Raw genomic sequence first — 10,996 nt, forward strand, 5'->3', positions numbered from 1 at the left:
ACGTTTTGCTTGTATTCGTTATTTTGCAGGTGTAATAGATTGGAGCTTTTTACACCACCTGCAAATGAACGGTGTAAAAGTGCTTCCTGAGGAAGAAGATGATGCGTGGCTCCTTCCCATTGGTTGGAGGGCGCGCGCGTGTTTTTTTAAATAACTTTTGATTCAGTGCTTTGTAGGTTCTGTACACATCATGCTCCTCAAAATCTGAACCATCAGATCATGCCAGTTATCCATCCAATGCATATGATGCGCTAGTCCATGCTATAGACTTACTAGCCAACCACACCTGATCAAATGTTTTTATTTTTCATTTTATTTAATTTTCTTTGCAAAATTATTTTAAAATATTTTTAAAAATCCAAAAAATACACAAAAAATATTTTTAGGTTTATAAAATAATATTTTATTTTTTGATATAAAAATATTTTATTTTCCTTTATAACTAAAATATTTTGCTTAATTAATTAGTATATATTTATATATTTACTTTTTAATTATTTCAACCAATCAAAAAATCAGAAAAAAATTGTTCTTTTTTATTAAATTTAGTTTATATATTATAGACTAATTTTGTACATATTTAGAATATTTCTCTCTTTAAGTTTTAATTATTTGTGTCATTATTTGCATAATTATATGTTATTTAACTTAATAATTTCAAAACAACTTCAAAAAATCAAAAAAAAAATACTTTTATTTTAAAATTAATTAACAAGCAATATGAACATATTCTAAACTTAATTTTTAGGTTTAAATTTTATTTCTACCTTTTTCTCATTTTAATTAAATTAGTCATGCATTAATTCTAATTAAAATCAACCATCTAAAAAATCCAAAAATATTTCTTTTATCTTATTGCAATTTAAATTTCTAGATAAAGTGTATAGGTTGTAAAATTCATGTAAATAGCGTAGTTTACATTTCTCGCACAACCGATGTAATAGCGTAGATTTACTTTCCGCATTTTACATTCCCACATTTTAATTCCAGTACATATAAAATTGTGTGTATGTCAAAAATAATAACTGAAGCGTTAGATCACTAACTTCAAAGATAAAATATCTGAATCAAAAAACACAATCACACTTGCACGTCTTAGGGTAATCCCTCTTTTACTCTTTTCAAAATCAAATTCTACTATTTCAAATGCAAAAACAAACTTTTGTTTACATCCAGTAAAAGGAGAATTTTCTAAAGGAAATGGGAAAAGACCTTATAAACTTAGGGTAGACCTCCTAATTGCTTGCTCAAATCAAAACAAACAGATGTCTCATATATCATTGTTTTTCAAAATAAAACTTTCAAAAAAGACAATACTTGGTATATATCCAAACAAGGATCATTACGAAGTTAACGTTCTTTTTTCAAAACATCTTTCGAAAGATAAAATACTTTGTATACATCCGCACAAGGATCATTACAAAATCAATTTACAAAATGAATTTTAAGACCACATACAAGCATTTCAAGGCAAGACAAATGATTCAAAACAAGTGAGCTAAGCAATTAAGAGCCCATGGATAACCATGGATACAAAGGGTGCTAAAACCCTCCCTTTGTATAACCAACCCCCTTACCCAAAATCTCTTAAAGGTCTTTTTCTGTTTCTTTTATAAACCTTTCCTTAATTGGATAAAATAAAAGTCGGTGGCGACTCTCTGATTTTCAAAAACACAAAAGCAAAAGAAGAGTCAGTTCCTATATCTCTCACGAGAGGTATGGTAAAAAAACCGAGAACAATTAACGAATACAAGCCTCTTGACATTTGATGAGTAACCATGCGACACTTCGATACTTTCTAAACACTCACAAAAACATGTTTTCTCTTTTTTAGACAAAGTTTAGCAGGCAGGAGGCAAATACGTCTTGTTACCTATATAATATCAAAAGGTAAGGATTGCTAAATTTTAACAAATAGGTGGTACCTATATATTGTGGAGTTAGCTCTCCTCGTATACCCATCACGCCCAAATCTAGACGAGCATTAATATCATCCTTTGTCTTGCCTTGAGTGTTGAGAAGTGTTCCGATTACACTACCACATACATTTTTCTCCATGTGCATCACATCAATACAATGTCTTACCTCAAGACTATATCAATATGGAAGATCAAAGAAAACCGACCACTTTTTCCATATATTTTTCACAATAGATCGCTTTTGGTACTTTCCAAAGACAGCGGTAATGCCCTGTTGTCGTTGATAAACTTCCTCTCCAATTAAGGGCTTTGGAGCAACACCATGCTCTTGTTCCCCATTGAAAGCTTTCCATAATCTACAATATGGATGATAACGATTTAGAAATTTTCGATGCCCTAGATAAACAGTCTTCTTTCCTTTTTCAAGCTAGTGGAAACATGTGTCTTTTTCACATATAGGACACGCTTTATGCTCTTTAACTTTATACCCAAACAAATTGCCATATGCCGGAAAATCATTGATGGTGCAAAACAACATGGCACACATATTGAACTGTTCACCAGAATGCGCATCAAAAACATCCACCCATTCCTCCCATAAAACTTTTAAATCATCGATCAGTGGACTTAGATAAACATCTATGTCATTTCCTTGTTGTTTTGGGCCTGAAATCATCATCGATAACATAATATATTTACGCTTCATGCACAGCCTAGGAGATAGATTGTAAATCATCAGAACAACATGCCAAGAAGTATGGTTAGTACTTAGATTACCAAACTGATTCATTCCATCAGTAGAAAGTCCAAGTATAAGGTTTCTCGACTCTTTACCAAAATTTGGAAACAAAGAATCTATTTTCTTCCATTGCAAAGAATCAGCTACATAGCGAATTTGTCCATCACATTTTCTTTCTTCTGCATGCCATCTAAGATTCTTTGAATCTTCTGCATTAGCTAATAATTTCTTGAACCTTGAAATTATTGGTAGGTACCATACCACTTTTGCGGGAGGACCCTTTTTGATCTCATCATCACTAGATTCACCATGTCTCTTTTTGTAGCGTGACGCCTTACACTTCGGACAATGGTTATAGTTTACATACTCTTTTCTGTATAGTATGCAATCATTAGGGCATGCATGTATCTTTTCATACTCTAAACCCATCGGACACAATATTTTCTTCGCCTCGTAATAACGACTTGGTAGTATGTTACCTTCTGGAAGCATTTGTGTCAACAATTCAAACAATTCGGTAAAACTTTTGTCATTCCACCTGTTAATTGCCTTCAGATTAAACAACTTTAACACGGCTGGCAAACGTGTAAAATTTGTGCATCCCGGGTACAAAGGTGTATCCTTGTCAATGCATAAACTATCATACGCATGTGCCCTCTTAAACGAATCTTGTCCAATATCATGCATCATGTCTTCCAGACGATCATTCATTTCTACACTAACATTATCTCTTTGGGACACATTTGACTTTGCTACTACTTCACCGTGCCATATCCATTGTGTATAACTTTGACAAATCCCTTCACAAATTAGATGATCCATGATTTCTTTCTTACTAAGTTTTGGTTCTTGATTTGCACAACGAACACATGGACAGAGAAAAAGCGTAGGAAGACTTTTTTCAGCATTACTTTTAGGAGGAGGAAGATCTTTTTTAGCATTACATTCAGCAAATTGTAGAAATTCCATCACTCCATGTTCGTACTCAGCACTTAATCGATTAGCTCTCATCCAACTATGATCCATACCTATGTTCCAAAATTAATGCATAAATAATTAAATCATTATGACGCCTACAACGTAAACTTAAGAACAACTAAAACATTGGTGAAATTTGTATGAACTCAAAATTTGCACCTTCCTTTAACTTTGAATGAGGGACAACACTTTAGGCTCACTCAAGTAGTCTTTTAATACTTAGAATCAATTCTAAGTATAGTTTATATATAATATTCATTTTGTAGCATATATATATATATATATATATTTATATATATATATATATATATATATATATATATATATATATATATCAAATAATTGGTTAACATTATAGCATATGTTATGAATATTCTCATATCCTCTCTTCCTTTGATTTCAAGTAGCACTATGAAGGACAAATAAATGGTAATAATAAAGTTGTTATATGCTTCACAAGCCTACAACTGTATGCTTCAAAACTTGATAAATGAGTAATCACATCACTTTAAGAGAGAAGAAAGTTTCTTGTATATGAAATTCTTGAAACTTCTGCTAAACCAAATTAAAAGAATCTTGATTAATACTGATACTAGTGTCAAATTTAATTCTAAGAACTTGGACATGAAGCAACATGATTAAACACTTTCGTATACATTAAAATCAGCACTTGCTAAAAGTTATATTTACTATTTGCAAACTACTTTTTTCTAACTCATTTATTTTGTTCTAGTTCCAATAAGTAATGTTCAACTGAAAAAAAACAGCAATACAAATTATTGTTAACACAAAGAATAAGAGGAAAATAGATAGTGGCAACACAACAAAAAATAAATTCTAACAATCAACACAGAAAATTGCTACAGTATTTCATCTATTTTCAACTTTTGTTATGAGAACTAAAAAATGAACCAGTTCAAATATGACTCAATATACTAAACAATTCAACAGTCATATATATCATCCAAAAAAACAAACTCAAAAACTTGGTAGCAGTAACATATAATCTTCTTCCTAAACCTTTAAAATGATAGCAAAAGTTTCACGAAGAATATAGAAAACACAATCGAGAATAAAATAAAATGCCTACATAAAATAATGATAATAAAGTAGGTTACCTTAGAAAGAGGAGGCGGGGAAGTAAGGATTAAACTTGCTGGGAGGAAGGAAGAGACAGAGCGGCACGGGGCGGTGTGGAGACGGAAGGTATTATGGTCGCGCGCAGGTGAGATGGAGAGGAAGGACGGCGCGAGAGAGGAAGGACGGCGCAAAATCGGTGAATAAAGAAAAAAGAAATATGTTTTGTGTTAGAAAGGGGGCTAGGGTTTTAGTGGAGAAACTGATTTTTCCCATCGGTTTTGTATATGGGCCGATGTAACAGCCATCACTTTTCCCATCGGTGCATATATGGGCCGATGTAAACGCCCAATTAGCACACATTTTCCCATCGGTGCGTATGTGGGCCGATGTAAACGCCTAAGTGGCCCACCTTTTCCCGTCGGTTTCTTATTGCACCGATGTAAAAGCCCTTATAAACCATTTTCGTTTTAATTACAAGTTTGCCACCACGTAATTTTTTCAATCATTTGAGTTAAATGTCTGATGTAAAATCACTAAATCAAATTTTTTTCACATCAATTTTTTATAAAATCTGATGTAAAATCCTTTGACAAATATTTTTCACATCAGTTATCTTGATACCTGATGTAAAATCTTGAAACCAAATGTCTTATTTTTAGTAATGAATGTTGAATTAGATAGCATGACTATGTTTGAAAGAGACGACATGATGATATTGAAGTGTGATCGAAAGAAACACTATAATGGAGTGACAATTCTTAGAAGTTTGAATGATTGTAAAAAAAAAATGGGATTCGATTTTGTGATTAACGAATGTATATTAAGTTTTGATATTGATATATTAAACTTTTTTAAAAATTTTAAAAATGACCAAATTGATGTAATTTTTTTGAACTGATAGATTTTACAAAATTGACTTCGGTTAGAATGGTTTTGGACCGTAAAATCAAAAAAATTCAATTTGACTATGGTTTTGACCCACTTACGATATTAAAAAAATGACCCAGCCGAATTTATCTCAAGTTCCCGGTTCAACTGATTGAACCGACCAATTCGATATGTTATTTAAAATATTGGTATTCATGTTATATTTTCATTATATCGTTATGTTATTATATTTAATATATGATGATTATTTATTTAATGCTCATTTTTGTATTTTAACATTGTAATAAAATTATTAATTGTGTTATTTTTTTACTTAAAAACGGTAGTACATAGAAAACAATATTTTTTTTATTACACAAAGATATTTTAACTTAAAAACGTTATTATATAGAAAACTTCAGCTTTTATTAATGGAAAATGTTTATTTTAACTTAAAAACGTCACTACGTAGAAAACTGCTCCTTTTGTGGTTATAAATATATGGTGAAACCTTTTATTCCTAGAAAATGTTCTAACTTCACACATGGGTTGTTGTGGGATTAATGTCTGATATGTTGCGGGACATTTTCCATTTATCTTTATGAATGCTACTGTTTTATTATTATAATATTTTTCAAAATAAAAATTAGAGTATATTTTTCTAGCCCATAATCGTAATTATTTATTGATTCAAAATATAAAATTAGAGTCAAGAGAGTAATTTTACAAGTGATATTTCAATTTTTAATAATATAAAATCAAATGATAATAAAACCCACATGTTCTTGATGTTTTATTTTGTGTTTCCTATGTTAACTTGTAGTTTAGTTGGACATTACACTCTGACTATTTAATTTTATGTAATTTTCTATTTTGAATTTATTAAGGGTAATTGTTTGATGATGTAATAAGATCTATATTATTATTATTATTATTATTATTATTATTATTATTATTATTATTATTATTATTATTATTATTATTATTATTATTATTATTATTATTATTATTATTATTATTATTATTAAAGCTAATTTTTTTCACAATTACAATTATAGAGACAAAAGCAGAGTTACAATCAACAACAATAACGAGCAACCATCTTCATAAATATACTAAGTATTTCTTAGTTATTCTTTTCTTTAAACTTTCGTAGGACAATTCTTCAAGATGGAAAAATTGTAAGTATTACTTAGTAATTTTATTTTTCTTTTCTTTTTTTACACATGTTGTTTTTCTATTGAATTTTTATTTTATATAATAGGGAAAAGTTCCATATTTTGACATTAATCATATGTGTGTCATTAAATAAAAATCAATGACCTAAAATTTAGTATAGAAATTAAAGTCTTGAATTAAAGAGATAAATTTTAAAAAAAATTATTTAAATTATTTTTCAATTTTATCTCTTCGATATAAAATTTTGATTTTTATATTAAATTTTAAGTCACTTGATTTTCATTGATGCATATATGGTGAATGTCAAAATATGAATTTTTCCTACTGCATAAAATAAAAATTCAATTGAAAAACAATACGTGTAGAAAAAAAAGAAAATAATTAGTTAATACTTACTATTTTTCCATCTTGAAGAGTTATCACCATGATAATATTAAAGAAAAGATGATAAAAGGATGCTTAATATATTTAACAGTGAAGGTCTATTTTAGTCTCTCACAAAAACCGCAGAGGTCATATTAGTCCCTAAAAAAAAAAGTCTCAACTAAATCTCTTACAAAATTTAATCTAGTCATGTTAGTCTCTCTACTAATATTTATTTCAAACCGGTTTTTTTCTTTCTTATGAACCGTGACTAGACTGCTAGAGAAGACTCATTTTAATCCCTCACAAAAAAGGGAAAGTCCAAATTAGTCCCTAAGAAAAAAAAAATCTCTATTTAATCTCTTACAAAATTTAATCAAGCCATGTTAGTCCCTCTTTTAGTAATTTTTCAAATCGATTTTTTCTTATTTTTAAACTGTGACTGGACTCCTATTTTAGATTGTTGGTTTAAAATTATTTGTGAAGGGATTGTAGATAAATCATTGCAATACCACAATGTTCTTTTCTTTGTTGGGTTTATTATCAGGCTTATGGGTGGGTGATTATGGTTTTTCTTGTTATTTATTCTTGTGTATTAGGTGTTGTTATTGTTTTAGTTGTTAATGATCTTTTAGAAAGGTTTAGTTCTGCTATTGGGGTGATTTAGGATAATTTCTTACTTTTGTAAATAATACATGTGGCAAAAATAATACACATGGTATGTTGGAAGAAAATTGGTTTATACCATATCCCTTAGGTTTTGACGATAACAAAATAGTTAATGAACAATTAGGTACACTAACATATGTTCATATGTGCAGGATCATTAGTCAAAGAATTTACAGGGATCTGAATCTGATAGGAGCATATGAAGAGAATCTTGAGACTCAGATTATGAAAGATCAGAATCTGATGACTCAAATTCTGAATGATAAGATTGTGATGTCTCACAACTAGGTAACACAACTTCTGGTGGAAACTTAGGCTCTAAAGGTCATGTGCAAAGGAACTCAACCTCTGACTCGTACTAAATTTCTGAAAGCGGCTTTATCTTGTCAAGACCATTCACGATTTAAAAATAAGAAAAAAATCGTTTGAAAAAAATATTAAAAGAGAGACTAACATGGCTTAGTTAAATTTTGTAAGGGATTAAATAAGGACTTTTTCCTCATAGACTAATTTAGACTCTTTTTTTTGTGAGAGACTAAAATGGGTCTTCACTAGCAGTTTAGTCATAGTTCAGAATTAACAAAAAAAAAACCGATTTGAAAAAAAAATAGTTGAGAGACTAACATGTCTCGGTTAAATTTTTTAAGGGATTTAATAGAGACTTTTTTTCTCTGGGACTAATCTGACCTCTGCCGTTTTTGTGAGGGACTAAAATGGGTCTTCACTCTATATTTAAATAGTTGCTAGTTGTTGTTGTTAATTCTCATTCTGCTTTAATGATAATAAATTAAATATAGAACTTATTAAATTATCAAACAATTATTAATAATAAATAAAAAATAAAAATCACATAAAATTAAATAGTTGGATGATGGGTAATGTCCAACTAAACTACAAGCTAACACAGCCCCCATTTTGAAAGAAGAAATGTATCAGGCGCTGATTCAGATGCATCCTGACAAGTCCCCTGGTTCAGATGGTTTTAATCCAGCTTTCTATCACAATTTTTGGGAGATTTGTGGGGAGGATATTTTCGCTGAGACAAAGATTTGGTTAGAAAGAGGTTTTTTCCCGGAAACACTAAATGATACAAATATTTGTCTTATCCCGAAGTGTGGTAATCCCAACAGCATGAAGGATTTACGTCCGATCTCTTTGTGCAATGTAGCCTACAAAATTGTGTCTAAACTTCTTGCCAATAGATTAAAGAAATGTTTGGATAAATGTATTGGTGAGGAGCAATTAGCTTTTGTAAAGGGGCGATCTATTCTTGATAATGCCATGTTTGCGTTTGAAGTTATCCATGCACTGAAGAGAAGGACTTCGGGAAATAATGCCCAATTGACCTTGAAGATTGATATAAGTAAAGCTTATGATAGGGTGGATTAGGGCTTTCTGAGAGGGATGTTGGCTTGCTTGGGTTTTGTAGAGAGTTGGATTCGGTGGATGATGATGTGTGTCACATCGGTGACTTATTTTGTTCTTGTGAATGCAGAAAGTGTTGGTCCAATTCAGTCAGGGAGAGGCTTGAGGCAGGGGGTCCTCTATCACCTTATCTCTTTATTCTTATCACTAAAGGTTTTTCGGTTCTTGTCAAGAAAGTTGTCGCTAGTGGGGATCTTCACGGGGTCCAAATTTGCAAAGGAGCACCCAGTGTGTCTCACCTGTTTTTGCTGACAATTGTTTTTTGTTTTGCAGGGAAAATCTCACTGAAGTTCACAATATTATAGAGATTCTTAATCTTTATGCTGACGCATCCGGTAAAGACATTAACCTATCAAAATCTAAGGTGTTTTTTAGCAGGAATATCAGTATACCTGCTCAGGAGGGTCTGGCTAGTATCATAGGGGTTCGTCATGTTCTTGGTATGGGAACCTATCTAGGACTCCTGTCCCTAATAGGTTGGAGTAAGAAGGCTACTTTTGGTTATGTGAGGGATAGGATTTGGAAGAAGATTAATTCGTGGAAAGGTAGACTGATATCTAAAGCAGGGAAGGAAGTGATGATTAAATCGGTTCTTCAATCTATTCCTACCTGTGTTATGAGTCTCTTCAATCTTCCTGAGGGTATTGTTTCTGACATTGAGAAAATGCTCAATTCCTTTTGGTAGGGAGGTGGTGGAGATTGGAACTGTATTACGTGGATGTCGTGGGATATATTGGCAAGTGCTAAGACTGAAGGTGGTTTAGGGTTCTGTGATCTTAAGTACTTTAATATGGCTATGGTGGCTAAGAGAGGGTGGCATCTCTTGTTTAAGCCTCATTCATTGGTTTCCAAAATCAATAAAGCAATGTATTATCCTCAAACGTCGTTCTTTGATGCTAATTTATGTAATAATCCTAGATTTGTTTGGAGAAGTATTTGGCAAGCTCGGAAGATTTTAACTCTTGGTTGTAGGTGGAGCATTGGTGATGGTAGGAATATACCTGTGATGGGGGCCTCATGGATTAGGGGGGAGAGCGAAGGAATGTTGAAAGGCCCTCAATGACAAGGTGTGTATGATCTCACTGTTAACGACATCTTGTCTACTAATGGAAAATTTTGGAACGTACCTTTAATTCGGGATTTTTTTGATTTTGTAGTCGTGAAGGATATTCTCCAAACTCCGTTAGTGGAATACGTGTTGGAAGACAAATGGGTTTGGAAAGAGGAGCAAAATGGTTGCTATAGTGTTCGGTCGAGGTATAGATTGTGGATAAAGGAGCATGGAAAGTCGGGTTTTAGCGGAGTGAATGGAGATTGGCGTAGTCTATGGAATATTAAGTCACCACCTAGAGTGAAACACCTGCTTTGGAGGAATTGTATGGACTGTTTACCTACTAGAACAAGGTTGCAACAATATCATGTTTCTTGCCCGATCGAGTGCCCGTTTTGTGATTATCAAATGGAAGATTCATGGCATGTCTTCTTTGGGTGTAATATTACTAATCAGAGTTCGCGTAAATTAGGTTTGTCTCATATTTTTGATTCCATAATTCATACTTTTCATGATGCTTCTTCTTTGATTTTGGATATATGTAGTCGGGAGGATAGCATGGTCGCGGGGAGAGCCGCTATGATGATTGACATTCTATGGAGAAACCGTAATAACATGATTTGGAATAATGAGAATGAGGCGTACTCTAAACTTGGATTGCATGCGTTTTGTAGGTTGCAAGAGTGGTTTATGGCTCAAGAAAGTATCTATCACATGAAAACTTAC

General features: G+C 31.8%; 1 protein-coding gene across 1 annotated transcript; it reads right to left on the bottom strand.

The window, feature by feature from the left end:
* Nucleotides 1-2,097: 2,097 nt before the first annotated feature.
* On the bottom strand, nucleotides 2,098-3,684 carry LOC131613194 (uncharacterized). Its single transcript, XM_058884884.1, has 3 exons — nucleotides 2,697-3,684; nucleotides 2,408-2,585; nucleotides 2,098-2,275 (listed from the first exon to the last, which is right to left on the bottom strand). Exons 1-3 carry the CDS (start codon nucleotides 3,682-3,684, stop codon nucleotides 2,098-2,100), a joined length of 1,344 nt encoding a protein of 447 aa, XP_058740867.1.
* Nucleotides 3,685-10,996: the final 7,312 nt, after the last annotated feature.

The sequence above is a fragment of the Vicia villosa genome, linkage group LG6 (assembly GCF_029867415.1).
Source record: "Vicia villosa cultivar HV-30 ecotype Madison, WI linkage group LG6, Vvil1.0, whole genome shotgun sequence".
NCBI classification, from domain to species: Eukaryota; Viridiplantae; Streptophyta; class Magnoliopsida; order Fabales; family Fabaceae; genus Vicia; species Vicia villosa.